This window comes from Globicephala melas, chromosome 5, assembly GCF_963455315.2.
Source record: "Globicephala melas chromosome 5, mGloMel1.2, whole genome shotgun sequence".
NCBI classification, from domain to species: domain Eukaryota; kingdom Metazoa; phylum Chordata; class Mammalia; order Artiodactyla; family Delphinidae; genus Globicephala; species Globicephala melas.
Window position 1 is genome coordinate 69,778,137 of NC_083318.1, and position 15,266 is coordinate 69,793,402.

At 40.0% G+C, this 15,266-nt stretch overlaps 1 protein-coding gene across 1 annotated transcript in view; it reads left to right on the forward strand.

The window, feature by feature from the left end:
- Positions 1-1,155: 1,155 nt before the first annotated feature.
- GABRB1 (gamma-aminobutyric acid type A receptor subunit beta1) overlaps positions 1,156-15,266 on the forward strand; it is a 398,553-nt gene continuing 384,442 nt past the window's right edge. The window contains exons 1-3 of the mRNA XM_030880452.2: positions 1,156-1,610; positions 1,774-1,865; positions 2,302-2,369. Coding sequence (XP_030736312.1) covers positions 1,531-1,610; positions 1,774-1,865; positions 2,302-2,369 — 240 coding nt within the window. The 5' untranslated portion in view covers positions 1,156-1,530. The remainder of the gene's footprint in view (positions 1,611-1,773; positions 1,866-2,301; positions 2,370-15,266) is intronic.

A 15,266-nucleotide genomic window follows, 5' to 3' on the forward strand; every position in this document is an offset into this window, starting at 1 on the left:
TGACCCTACTTAAAACTGTCAGTGATTCCCAGAAGCTTAAATTTGCATAGTGGAGTATGTAACTTTCCTTGTAGTCTGGCCTCAGCTTCCCTTTGCACACTCACCACCCTCCGTCACTACCTCCCTCCTTTTATATTCTGCTCAAGTATTTCAGGGTTCAGCTATCTAAGCAGACCATAGGCTTTGAAGTCTCATAGTTTGTCAGTCTCTTTCAAGTCATTTGGCACATGCTGTTCCCTCCTTCTGGAGTTCCCCTCCCTCCCTGCTCTGGCAAAAACCTTTCTCCTCCAGAAACCATATCTGCCTCTCTCCGGTAGAAGTAACAACCTGCCACTATATAAACTATATAGAGAAATATTGAATTTACTTATGTTTATGTCCATCCCCCCTATCAGTCTGTGAATTTCTCTAGGTCAGGAACCCTTTTTAAGTCATCTCTGAGTCCCAAAATACCCAGAACATAGACAAGAGTTAATATATACTATTAAAGAGATGAACAACCCCCTGGCAAAGGGCCTCCCACCTCACATGTGCTCAATGGCTTCTATCGAATTGCATTGACTGAATTTAATTTAATTCAAACAACTCTTTCTCCTACAGAACCCCAATCTAATAGCAAACAGAGGCTTGGGTGTTTCAGGGTCCTGTTTTGGGTTATTAATACATGCTAACACGCTGGCAATTAAAAAAGAGGTTTTCCTCACTAGAACCTAGAAGAAAAGTGGGACTTGAGGCGAATGGCTCTAGGAAAAGGATTGCCTGCCCGAGATGCTGCCTCTGGCTTGCTTTCACCCCACCTCTCTCGCTTGGTGAGACAAGAAAGGCGGAGGGAAGAAAAGTGGGAGAGCGGGGGAGCGAGCACAAAAGTCGACCCTCTTCTCTTCCTCCTCCCATAGAGAAGGACGGCAGTAAGCCAGACGTGCTAAGACTCCTCTCAAGCGGACCTGATTCCTGGACTCTTCAAATACATCCTGAGTTTCCTTCTTCTGTGGCTCTCCCTCTCCACTCACTTTACCCCTCACCCATCTCTCTCTCTCTCTCTCTCTCTCTCTCTCTCACACACACACACACACACACACACACACACACAGGCAACCAGAGAGAACCGCCTCGCCTCTAGACTCCCGGTTCTAAGACCACCGTGACTGTCAACGAAATATGCCAATCACAGGCAGCCTAAGCCATATCCCTGGAAACTGAGTAAAAAAATTAGGTGGAAGTCAGAAAGGAAATGAACGTAGAAACCTCCAGTGCACAAAGAAAGATCCGTATACACAAGCACGAGCAAGGAAACAGCAGGGTATCTTTTACTACACGGAGGACGCGGAGCACCACAAACAGGAACTTTAAAGGGATTGAAATCTGTTGCCTGTTCCACTAGGAATATTGTTTGCAAGGCACAAGGTGTCTTTTGGTAGTGAGCACCCTCTGCGCATGCGCAGGTCCATTCGGGAATTACTGCCCGGCCGCCGACTAAGTTGCATTCCTTGAATCTTCGCAGAAAAGACAATTCTTTAATCAGAGTTAGTAATGTGGACAGTACAAAACCGAGAGAGTTTGGGGCTTCTCTCTTTCCCTGTGATGATTGCCATGGTCTGTTGTGCACACAGGTGAGCTGCTGTTGTTGAATGTCTTTTTTTCTTGGTGTTTTTCTTTTTACATGCTTGCTGGATCATGTAGCTCGTTATTTGGGGGGTAGGTGTGCCTGTCTATTTTTATGTCTGCTCGCAGTTTGTGCTCATTCTGAATCCGGTCCCTACTTCTTCCCTTCAGCGCCAATGAGCCCAGCAACATGTCATACGTGAAAGAGACAGTGGATAGATTGCTCAAAGGTTATGACATTCGCTTGCGGCCGGACTTTGGAGGTAATGTTTCATCTTTTTTTTCAACCTGTAACCCATATCTAGTTCTCCTTTCTTGTCAAAGACAAATGTCAAAAAAAAAAAAAAAAAAAGAAGAAGAAGAAACATGTCATTTTGGTAAGCGTGCCTTACGCCCTACGCTCTGGCCACACACACACACACACACACACACACACACACACCACGCCGGAGCCCCAGTCGCAGGTGGATGAACCCCAGGCAGAGCCGACCTTCCCCCGGCCCGACACACCCTCTGCATAGTCACTGCATCATTCGTGTGCCCACACCTGTTTTCCCAGGCTGTCCCCGGCAAGGGGGTGGAGGGCTGGGGGTAGCGGAGCCCATTCAGAATGTAGATAGCGCAGGGAAGCCCCCCGACCCTCCCCAGCCTGTGGCCACTCTGAGATTATGCCCGTAATGTGTCCCACCTCCCCGGTAGGGCCCCCCGTGGACGTCGGGATGAGGATCGATGTCGCCAGCATAGACATGGTCTCCGAAGTGAACATGGTGAGTGGCCTCGCTACTGGCCCGGCAGCCGGGCTTACGCAGATGCGAAACGGACCGGTCCCCGTGCCCTCTGCGTTTCGTTGGCGGTCACCTCGCCCCGGCCCATGGATCCCGCTCCGCGCCCGCTCCCCACTCTGGCACACACACACCCTGCTGGCCCTGGTTTGTATTTTCGACACACACACACACGGGCTACTGCGGTGTTCCGGAGGAAACGTGCTCCGCACTATTTGGGGAAGGACGGTGACTGTGGCGCCGGCAGAGCCGGTGGGGCGGAGTCAGCGGTACTTTCGCTGGGTTTCCTTCGGTGTTGAGAGGCGTAGGGCACCACCTGCCGGTGGCCGGGCGGCCTGCACGAGAGGGTCCCCGCACGGTGGTCCGCGGCCGCCTACTCCGCAGGCACGGTCCCGGCAGCCGGTGAAGCGGACCCACCCACGGCCCGCCACAAAGCACCCAAGCACACAGATGAGGTTTCATAGTGTTCCCTCCCTCTTTCCAGGCTCTAGCACACCGAGTGGCAGGAGCAACAGGCTGAGACAACGGTGTCAAAGTGCTCAAGCCAGATTCTGGGGAGAGGCTTGTATTGTTCCCACGTGAGGGTTGATGAATTTGTCTTGCTGCATCTTGCGAGTTTAAGTTCAAATCGAATGGATGGAGTTATTGCTTTGCTTTGCCTTATAAACCCAAGCATGCCGAAAAAGCCTGATGATCAAAGAGACTAGAAAAGGGAGGGGGGAGGAGAGGGCGATAGCAACATAGGGAGCATAGCGCAATCTTTTCATTGCTAAGAGTTAACATTCTTTTATTTCATTTTTCCTCCTGCCTTTCTGAAGCTGTTGCAAAATGGATTGAAATCATAGCTGTCACTATCTCTGTTGGCGCTTTCCAACCACTGTGGGGTAGCAGTTTTCTAGTTAGAGTTTCCAACTGTTGCTTCTTGTAAGGCAGGGGGAAAAGCCTGTCGCTTTTCTAGAACCAACCACCCAGGGAACAGCTAGATCTACCTGAGCAAAATGCCATTTTTATTCCACTTGCGAAAAAAAATATTGTGGCAGCAGAAATTTAGACATGCTGAATAATTTAAAGACTAAAGCCTCTGGGGGTTTTATCACTCTATATTTGTAAAGGCTATTGAATTGTCATTTCATTTCATTATTAGTGAGTCATTTTATTTTAACACGCTAAGGCTTAAGAATTTTTCTTTCTTTTTTTTTAAGGTATGTCAGGGAAAAATACGTATATTTAAAATATATTGAGTGGGATTAGAATAAAAAGTGTGACTATTACATTTCTGTATTTTAAAGTTGCACTTTCCCCTGCTTTAAATAGCTTATTTTAAATATTATTTTAAATTAATATCTCTGATGGCTGTATTAGAAAAACAATTTTGAAATATCAATGCACAATGAATATTCTCTGACTTGGAAAAGATTTTTAATAGACTCATTTATAATATTCTGTCACATACATGTCACTACCACAAAGCACCCAAGATGAACTATTGACAAACACTGGGGAATGTAATAACATGGGCACATATACAAATCATACCCAATCCACGCCATTGCAACTGGATAAATTAGGCAATGAATTAGTTTAAGTTGTTTGTATCATGTAGATAAATGATGATAATAATTTCCTTTTCAGTCATTTATTTTGGCACCTTGTAAGTACCCACACAGATAATTTATAAAATAGGAGAAGATTCAGAAGACTCAAAAGGCAAACAGTGCCTTTGCCAGTGGTCTGCTTTTAGAGTACTACGCTTTTCAGAATTTTTAAAATGTATAATTCTGTTGACTATATTTACAAACAACTTTTCAGTTTAAAACCAAAGACAAAACCAAAACTGAATCGAATAGGGAAGTTGCTGTTTAACTAAAACAACCACCATAACAAAAAAGCTCTGTATAATCAGTTGTTCAACTGAATTCATACAGAAGCTCAGAAAAAAAAGTTATTAATTTAATTGCTGTACCACTGGAAATAGCTCTTGATGATGGAATAATATAACCTATTTACTCACTGTACCGTGTGTATATGTACTTGAGTTTTTAAAATATTCAGCCAACAGATAAACCTTTAAAAAATATATTCTACTAAATTACCCATTACCTTTCCACAATAGTGTTAGAGACATGATGGGAAAATAGAAACCACTGAACATAGGAAAATAATAAACCTTGATTTACTTATTCTTCCTTGCTTCTCTTTTTAATGAAATCTACCAACAAGACCCAAGGTTTATTTTTTCTTCTATCATCTATAACAAAGCATGGGAATACATAGATTGGAAATAACTCCAAAAAAATTGGAAACAAAGAGGAATTTTAGGATTGAGGGTTCTATATAAGCAAAATCTGGATAGTAAGCCCTGGTTAAGAGCACTGTCTATGGTATGCTTTGATTTTTAGATCATAAAGTAGAGTTGAAATGTCAATGAGAAATAAGACTTATTGCTTTTATATTAAGCATGTTTCAGAACCCTGATAGGCAGTAACTTCTGAGATTATTTAATAGGAAATTTTCAACAAAATTAACAACAAATAAAAATGAACATCAAATATAATAAAATAGTTTTAAAGAAAATTCAGATTAAAATCCATTGCTAAAACAATGCTCATTTTTATATTTTTATTCATTACCATTATTATCCACTCATTTCCACATGTGGGAAAATCGCATAATTGTACATTACATTAATGGGTTTGAAAACTAGACTGTTAGTTTTTGTTCTTTTCCTATGCTACGCTAAGTGAAATATAATTCCAGATTGGTTTCTAACATTGTCTGTTTTATTAAAGACTAACGTCACATCAAGAGTATTTTCTGATTCACGTCCTTCAGGATTTAAAATATTTTTCCCAAATTTGAAAGAGAGAGAGAGAGTTTTTATAGAATCTCTATAATCAATAATTGTTGGTTTTGAGCATTGAATGGAAAACTGCTGAAGAATAATTCTGACGCAGGGAAAAAAACCATACTTGAGAGCAAGAGTTTTCTTTTCAGGCAATAATATTGTTCATTAAATTAGGAAGGATTTTTCTTTTGGCATCATGGGATGTATTGTGCCTATGATAGTGACTACATACTATTATCTTCTATCATCTTAAAAAAATGACTGTGATTTCCATGTATTTAAAATTAAATTCCTCAAACCTTCTCTCTTAACAATTTCTGCCAAGCTGTGTACCTACACACACACACACACACACACACACACACACACGGATGACTGAAGAGGAATAAGAGGCAGTTGGAACAAAAGGAGACAGTAGCCCCCAGAAATTGCCTTAAAATAACCACTAACACCTGCTACTATAAGCCCAATAAAACACAGATAATAGTAAGTAAGTCTTCTCTCAGAGTAGTGGATTGGGGGAACAAGATATTAACTACCTGAAAACAAAAGGTTGAACCCTTGTATTTCAGAGTCCAATGACTAGCCTTTCTGTCTTATTAAAGAGGCAGCTCCTGGTCATCAGGGAGGAGTTCCAGCCACAGAGCTCTCTGTCTCTGATCTAAAGACGTGATGGTCTGAGTGGCCACCCCCAGAAAACTTGAAATCTATTGAGTCCTAACTCAAAGTAGGTCTCAACCCAAGCTGTTTCCAGGAATGGATAGCTACTGTGTATTCATTGTTTCCTTCCTTTATGCATACATGGATGCCATAGTGAATGTTCTTATAGGCATTAAAATTAACAATAAAAACACCCACCCCCCAAAAAATAAAAACTAAGATGAGCCAATTTTCTAAATAATACCCAAAAGAAAAAGAAATTTTATTTACGAAATGTCCACTCTTGTTAAATCCCACTGTTATTTTAGTATTTGATTCCAGAGGTTTCTGGTATATGCTTCAGTTATGTCTAATTATCATCCTCTTGGTGACACCAAACAATAACCACCTGTCACCACTTTCTCTAAGCCAGTGTTTCCCATTCTTTAATGTGTATCTGAATCACTCTGGGATCTCAACATGTTAAAATGCAGTTTTTTATTCAGAGGTTTGGGATGGGGTCTGATAGCCTACATTTTTAACAACTCCCAGGTGATGCCGATTGCTGGTATATGGACAGCACTTTGAGAAGCAAGATTGTAGTACATTATTCTAAGGGCTAGCATTATTAAGAAATGAACCTTTTTTTCTCTTAAATTTCTCTAAACATGATATTTTTCAAACTAAGTTTCAAGTTAACTCCCAGGTAGTTAAACAGGTAGCTGTGCTCAGAGGGGAAAATTGAGTGTAACAGTTGATGACAAGGCTGATAGGGCTTGACTTAAACTAATAAGCAGTCCTCCTAACTGTGCCAATACTTATGAGTCCACCAGCCTTTAATGATGGCTATGAAAATGTTGCCAAGCCCAGTAATTCAGACAACACTATCCTGCTGCTTTACAATGACTTTTCTTCTTCAGAATAAAGAACATTGCAAACTGGCTTTCACCCCACTAGGAGCTTGCAATAGCTTTGTAAAAGAGCCTAAACATACTCTTGCTGCTGTCAGTAAATTCCCTGAGGCTATAACAGAATACCTTTGCAAATAGAGCAAATAGGTCAGTACCATTTAAAGGCATGAACAGATATCAGCAGTTAAAGATGTAAATACGTTTTTCTCTTATATGAGTAATCAACCAGGTCTCACTTTTAGGTGCTGGGTTACAACATTGTACCATCTGGAGAAGCTAAGAGAGGAAAAACTTCCCTTTGCCTTTCTGTTTGGAGATAACAGAAAGATCTTTTTATACTCTAAGCCACATCAAAGCAAGCCTATTCAGGTTTTTTAAAGTTTGCAGTCACATTTGAAAGACTGTGTTCTTAGGATTACGTGACCAGACTAGGTATTACAGTGTGTAGTACAATGAAAACAGTAGCATTTATTGAACACGTCCTATGTATAAGGTATGGCTATCAAATGCTTTATATTAGTAGCTCATTTAAGGCTATAGAATTATCATCCCCCATTACAGATGGAGAAACTGAGGTGGAGAGAGGGAGAAACATGTTAAGAGAGGTTAAATAACTTACTCAGAAGTTATAGATCTAGTAAAGGGCAGAAGAAGGATTTGAACCCAGGCAGGCTGCCTGCAAGAGTCTGACTCCTATCTATGAGGCAAGTAAAAAAATATTCCTGGCATTTAGCTTTGAGACCTTAAGTGAGTCACTTGACTTCTCCAGGCCTCAGGGTTCTCTTATGTAAAATGAAGGTAATTGATGCAATTGCTAAACCTCTTTCTAGTTCAAATATCTACCATATAAACTTAGGCTGTTAAAGATTTTAGACTCTGTTAAAATCAAGATTCTTCGTCTTCATCATATTCTCCTGTTAGATTCCATCTTATTTCATTTTGTTCTCCTTTTAGATGTGTCAGTCAACAAGCATTTATTAAATTCCAACTGAGTGCAAACTCTGGTAATCGCCTGGGAACATTGCAGTAATGATTGTGTGCAGTCTGGGGCCCCCTGGATTACCATTTTAATTGGTCATAGCATTATCATCCATTTTTTCCTAAACACATTCCCAAAGACAGCAACAAGAAATGTTGAATCCATGGTCTTTAAAATGAGACTTGAATGATGCCTGGTTTATATCGTATTAAGCGTTGGAGCCAGGACCATATTTGAAGTATTTCCATCTGGTACTGTCCATTGTATTCAAACAGGGAACATTGCTCAACTATTGCCAAACTAATAAATGTTTCAACACAATGTGAAACAGAAGGAAACCTTTATTTTTCAAGATCTGGGTATCCCAAAGATTTGCCCAACCCACCTAAAATCTTTCCATCAGGTGGTCTGGGAGCAAGGGGTGAAGGCACAGTGCTCATCTCCGCTGACCGTCACTTAGTATCAATTCTGTAAATGTTTGGTGCTTTTTGTCATGGCAGGCCCCCAAAGTCTTGATGGTCCCCTCAAAACACACATGAATCAAATCTTGCCTTATAGGGAAGGTAAAATATTCCAAAAGAAAAAAATGGTATTAAGTATTTCCAAATGATTTGAGTTTCAATAACTCAAATGACATTATCACACTTGAGGATAATAGGAAGATGAATGGTATATGCTTGCTGTTGATTAAATGTTAATACAGTTTCCCCATGAGCTTTTTCAGCAGAGTGAATCCTATTTCTTGTAATACCAGGATTGAGTTTCTGCATTTTCGAATGCTTCTGTTTTCAGAAGATCATGCATTTCATGAAATCTCTTGACTGATGATTGTTGAAGGAAGTTATAGTCGTAGCACATAACAATCTATTACTTAGCCCTTGACAGAAATGCTCAAGAAACGGTTTAAAATTAATTCCTATTAGTGGTGATAACTTAGTAAAAAAGGCTGGTCATAAGAAGAATGAAAGATAAATGGGTTTTCTTTAGTGAGCCCAGTATCCCCTTCTTAGAATCCTCATAGCCCTCATTGTTTTTCCACTAATAGTTTTTTTCTTCTACCACTCCATTAAGTGCCTAATGTGTTTTCCCTCTTACAGCCCCGATAAAACTGTCATCGTATTGTATATTTAAGATTAAAGGCATTTTCCAAGGAGCTTTCAACCACTCTACTGAATAAAGCAGATAGGGTATCTGTCCTTGTGGGGTTTATAGTCTTTTTTAAAAAAGTATTTAAAATCTCTGTTCTTGAAGTAAAGATTTTTTTTCCCCTTTTGGAAGATTTTTGAAACATCCATAGTTACCTTGATCATGGGATGTTTTGGTTCAACATGTACTTACTGAACACTTAGTCTTTTATCGTGCCCTGAACTGGGTGCTAGGGATGGGAAAATGACTAAGACGTGTTTCATACCGTCAGATATTGGGTTGGCCAAAAAGTTCGTTCGGCTTTTGGTGTAAGATGATATGGGGAACCCGAGCGAACTTTTTGGCCAGCCCAATATTTTACAGCATAGAGGAGAATGCAGAGACCAAGTTATTTAAAACAATGTGGTAGTGGCTATGATAGAGACATGTATGTCCAGCGTCCTATGGGAGCATAGAGGAGCAGTTTCTAAGGCATGGTGAAAGGTTAATTCCTAAAGAGGAATAGTAGTGAGCACCATGTGTAGGCTGCAAATGAGAAGAAGAAACTTCCAAGCAAAAGGAAAGGCATCAGCATCGACAAGTATGCCTGAAAACAGTATGGAGTGTTCTGGGAATTATAAGTCATTCACTATTGGGAGAACTTAAAGGGCACAGGGAAGATTGTCAAGAAATAAGACAGGATGTTAACAGCAAGATGTAGGACGGAGTTATTGAATGTTCTCACTTGTCTAAAAAGAAGCCTCTCTAGAAACATACATATTTTTTTGTATATGCACTGACCACTTCTGGAAGAATATACAAGAAATGAGTAACAGTGGTTGTCTCTTGGAAGTGGAACCAGGACTATAGGAGTAAGACTTAGAGGGATACTTACTGTTCTTAATATGCCCTTTTGAATTGTTTGATTTTTTAAAAATCTTAAACATTAAAATTTTTCACTTTAAAAGGACACACACACACACATACACACACAGACAGAGACAGAAACAGAGACAGAGAGACAGAAAGAAGAAATGATGCTGGAATGTGTATGCTAAGGAAATGAATCCTAATCCTGAAATACAGGAAACCTGCTACAGGTTTTAACAGGTGCTACGTTTTGCATTTCAGATAGATCGTTCTGATAGCTGCGTGGAGGATGAAGTAGAGAAGGCTACAACTGGGGCCAACATTCCTAGTTAAGAAGCATTACAGGGTATTTCGGAGTCCAGATGAGAGATGATAAATGCCTCAAGGAGAACAGTGGCCTTAAGAATAGAAAAGAAGAGGGGAAGAAAGAGAAATTCGAACAGAGGCAAATCAGAGGGATTTCATGACTGGTTAGACGTTGGAAGTTAGAGAGGCAGTGAGCCTAGCGTTGCCCTATGGGTTCCATATTGAGTGATGGGCACATACGGCACCATCTGCCCAGGGAGGGAAACAGGAAAAGAAGCACCAACCACCTTGTTCACCGTTGAAGTAGATATGTTTTCAGAATAAAAAAAAAAAAAAATTCAGAACATGTTGTTGCAAGGTACTTGTGGGAACATTGTGGTAGAATATTGGAGGTTGGACCTATCCTGAAAAAGATTAATTTCTTCGTGACCCTTCTAATTCTGTTCACATATAAAGCAGGTTCTACAGGGAGAAATCCTGGGTGCATAAATGTGGTGGCTGAAATGAACCAGTTAGAGATATGGAGAAAGGGTGCTGACCAAAGACAGAGAATGAAGTGCAATTAACTTTAACCTGTAGCAACATTGTTCTTTAACTAGGAGGACCTAGACCCTGACAAGATTGAGAACCTACTTTTCAAATTCACCCAGAGAAGTGACTTTTGTACACTGTTTCAGTTGCTTTTATAAAACCATATAGATGGGAAGAAAAGATGTGTGTGGAACCCACTTACACAGCATCTGCTCTCTTCTCCATCACATCCCTAAAATGGTTCAGAGTCCTTCTGGAACACCGTGTTTCCATGGGAAATCACATTAAAAGCAGTGTGTGTTCTTGTAGAAGGTGTATTTGGCAATGAAATGAGATGGGGTGTATAATAGACAGCACAGGTGGGACCAACAGAAATGAAACTTAGCTGCCAGGAAAATTCAAAAGTGACCCCCAGGAGCTTTGCAGAAGAGCTGAAACATTTGAATGGCTTGGTGGGGATGATTTTAAACAAGATTTCAACAGAGCCCTATCCCCACAGATGGTCTCCTGGAAAGTGGATACCTATTTTAGCAAAGGCATATTCATAGAGTGTGTCATCAAGTTTAGGGAAAGAAAGCAGAGAGGCAGCTAGAGAAGTAGATTCAAACAAAGGAGGGTTCAAACAGAAGGTAGCTGTTAGCAGTCCCTACCACAGCAGAAAAAGAGTGTGGGTTAAGGTCCTCTGGACGCAGTAGGAAAGTTAGAGGCCAGATGTCTCTTTCTGGTTGCTGAATGGATTAATCAGGGAAGTTGCTAGGAGTGAATCCTGTTTGAATGAGAAGGTTTATTTGGGATCCTTCCTGAAGGCGGGGGAATAGATTTGTTGAAAGCTCAGGGTCCCTGCCTACTCTAGCCCTCTGTGACTCACGGGAGGTTTTTTTTCTTCTGATCTATTATTTTCAAGACAATGATATACAATTCTTTAGTCAAGAGAAACTGCTTTGTGGTTTCCATAGAGACAGGTCAATGACATTTATTTGAAATCCTACCTGTGCCTAGAACATTTTCTCATGTCAGAGGCCATCATTTCTCCCTCCTCCCACCTGCAATCTCTTTCCCACCCAGATGCATCTAGATCTACTTCAACACCCACGCGAAGTCATCTTTCTTCTACAGAGATTTGCTGTAACCACATGGAAGAGGAATCTGCTGGAGGAAGAATGTGTGGGGCATATAAACAAATCAAGACTCTGAAAAGACAAAAGACCCAATATAACATAATGATCTTCTTTCAGTTCGTATAAGGTTTTTATTAACCTTGTCTTCCACCCCCTCACCACCAGCACTATGAAAGCTACAGGAAGTTTAGGATTATATTCCTTATGCTCTCTATGTAGCTCCTAGCATATTATAGGGACTTAATAACATTTATTAGGATTATAAAAGAAATTTTCTAGCCATAAAAAGTGTTAGTAATAATGGCATTTAAATTTTCTAATTCAGAAATTAATAGTTTCTCTGTCAGATCTACCTTATACCTTCATATGTAGTTTTCTTTTATGTTGATCATGAATCATGAGCCGTTTCCATAGAAACAACTTTATCACATGGCGCAGCCAGTTTTACAGACACAAAATCGTTTCATGGCAAATATCAACGTACATATATACATGCATATATATGTATACACGCATAACTTTCATCATCTTTAAAAATTAGTGAATTCTTTTCATTTTTCAAAATGTCATCTGTATGCTGGTACCTGGACTTTCAATATTTCTGGAAACATTTAAGAAATTACTAAAGAATACCTGGAGTGATGACTACAAAGTGAATGACATTTAAAAAGAAGGAAAATCAAACATAAAGGGAAGCATATGAAAAGGCCTCAGCCATTTGGAGTGATTTTGAATGAGGTAAGTTAGATTTTAAAAGACAACCAAGGAAGTTTATCAAATTTGAAAATATAAAGTAAATAATATATCTAATCCAGAAATATATATATTTACTATGTATGTATATAATATCTATTATATCTATCTACATCTATCTATCTATCTAGTCATTTCTGCTGTAACTGTATCCTTCCCTAAACATGGATGTTTGCTTTGAAACATCAACTTTTGTCTGAAACTTCCACACCCACACAGTAATTTGTCATAACCAGTAAATGTGTTAAATCAACTACCACATTAAACGGAGATAAGAGATTCTTTCCACTGACATCATCACCTCTCTGTTTGCCCCCACTCCCAACACACAAACACACACACACACACACACACAATTCAGCACATCCCAAAGGAACAACCTAGAGCACAAAAATCCCGGTTCAAACCGACTGCGGAGTTGAGGCTGATGAGAAGAGACGAAGAAGATTCAGTATGAAGGTTAATGTTAGTCAGTTGCAAACTTTTGGCTAAATGTGGCAGGAACTGATTTTTAGAAGTTTTGAAGTTGGAAATGGGAGGACGAGGACAGGATGAAAAATTTGGAGTAGAAGGTACTCACATAACTGAAAAGTTGTATCCAGTTTTTGGTGGGTTATTGGTGCCTATCTCCTACATCTATGTCAACCCCATTTTGGGAGACACCTCCGCAAGCCGTGTTGTCATGAAGTGTAAAGGGGACTTTATAACCTGGTTTTCTGCAACTGTGGAAGGGAATGACTTTCAGGATGACACATGACAGATTGCAGATGACATATGCCCTACTGTGTTCAAAATCACAGTCAACGGACATAAACATATCTTGGTGAATTATGTTTTTGCCTAGTTACCGTTCAGCTTTCACACATTTTAAAGGATTTGCACTTTTGGTTCTGCAAAATGGGCAGAGATATGTGAGCCCAAACTCAAACAAAGCAAATGCCATTATTATTTTTCGATACTATTCAGTCTCACTGAGTGGAGGTTTGTTTTTGAGTGGAAATGTGGGACCCTTTCAGTACTGTAGGCAGGGAGCACCTACAGAAGGTGATTTCAGAAGCTACCTGCTTGAAATGCCATCATCAGATTTTTTTTTTTTTTTTTTGGCTGCGTTGGGTCTTCGTTGCTGCGTGGGCTTTCTCTAGTTGCGGCAAGTGGGCGCTACTCTCCGTTGCGGTATGGCGGCTTCTCTTGTGGAGCATGGGCTCTAGGCGTGTGGGCTTCAGTAGTTGCAGTGTGTGGACTCAATAGTTGCAGCCCTAGGGGTCTTGAGCTCAGGCTCCGTAGTTGTGGCACACGGGCTTAGCTGATCCACGGCATGTGGGATCTTCCCGGACCAGGGACCGAACCCGTTTCCCCTGCATTGGCAGGTGGTTTCTTAACCACTGCACCGCCAGGGAAGTCCTGCAATCAACAGATTTTGATATCTTCTGCTTTTCTTCCTGCTGAAGTGCAAATAACACCTGAGAGAGGCACTAATAATGCTAGTCTTTATTTCTTGTATTAATACCAGTGTGTGAATGAATGGTTGCATGAGAGAACAGGTTTGCTTAAGAGACAGAGACTCAAAAAAAAAAAAATAATAAATACACCTTGTGTAGTTAAAAAAAAAAAGAGAGAGACAGAGACTAGAAAAGGAAAGGAGGAAAGGGAGGAAACAGGATTTATTTCATACTTTCCCCAGAATCAGCAGTTTCCTGATTTCAGGAGCCAATATGAAACAGCTCGAAACAATGGCTGAGATGTGCTGAGACAGCATTTGTGCTGTCCACACTGATCCTTTGCACTTGAAAAGCATTTTGCTTGATCTGACAGCAATACCCAATACTTTGTAGACCAAAAAGTGAAATCACCAAATTCACCTCCATTCTGTGGAGGCATAGTGTCCATGCTGACTGGGCCAGGTGGCAATAACATCTTGTAGTTTGAATAACCTGATGAATCTTATAGTTAAAATCAGTGTCTGGTAGAGAACAAATGTATGGATACCAAGGGGGAAAGGGGGTGGGATGGGAGGAATTGGGAGATTGGGATTGACACATATACACTATTGATACTATGTATGAAATAGATAACTAATGAGAACATACTGTATAGCACAGGGAACTCTACTTAATGCATTGTGGTGACCTAAATGGGAAGGAAGTCCAAAATAGAGGGGATAGATGTATATGCACAGCTGATTCATTTTGCTGTACAGTAGAAACTAACACAACATTGTAAAGCAACTATACTCCAATAAAAATTAATTTAAAAAAATAAAAAATAAAATAAAATCAGTGTCTAGTGGGAAGCACACTGGCAATTTTTTAAGTCCAGACACTCCCCATCTGGTGTATATAATTTTGGTTTTTCTCCTTAAGTACATTCCCCTTGAATGTTCTTCTGTCGAGTTATATTTGAATAATTTTAAATCACTTTAAAATGTCAGGATGATGTTGTATCCTAATTTATACTCTCAAGTATGAATCTCGTGACTTACTTAAGGCCTTTGATTCTCAGTTCCATGTAAAATGGAAGTAATAATTTCTGCTCTACTTATTTCAGGGAGCGGTGAGAATCAAAAGAGATAAATCATAACCAAATATACGGTCTGTACATGTGATGTATAAACTGTAAATTACTATATGAATGTTAAATGCTGCTATTTTTTTATTATTTTACTATTATCTCCCAGGCTTGTAATGAATTTCTCCCTCTTTAATGCCAGGACATCAGGAATAACATGAATTCACACCTTGCATAATCAAATATGATAATATTTTTGTTCAATACTGGGATTTTCATCAGGCAGTTGAAATTCACAGT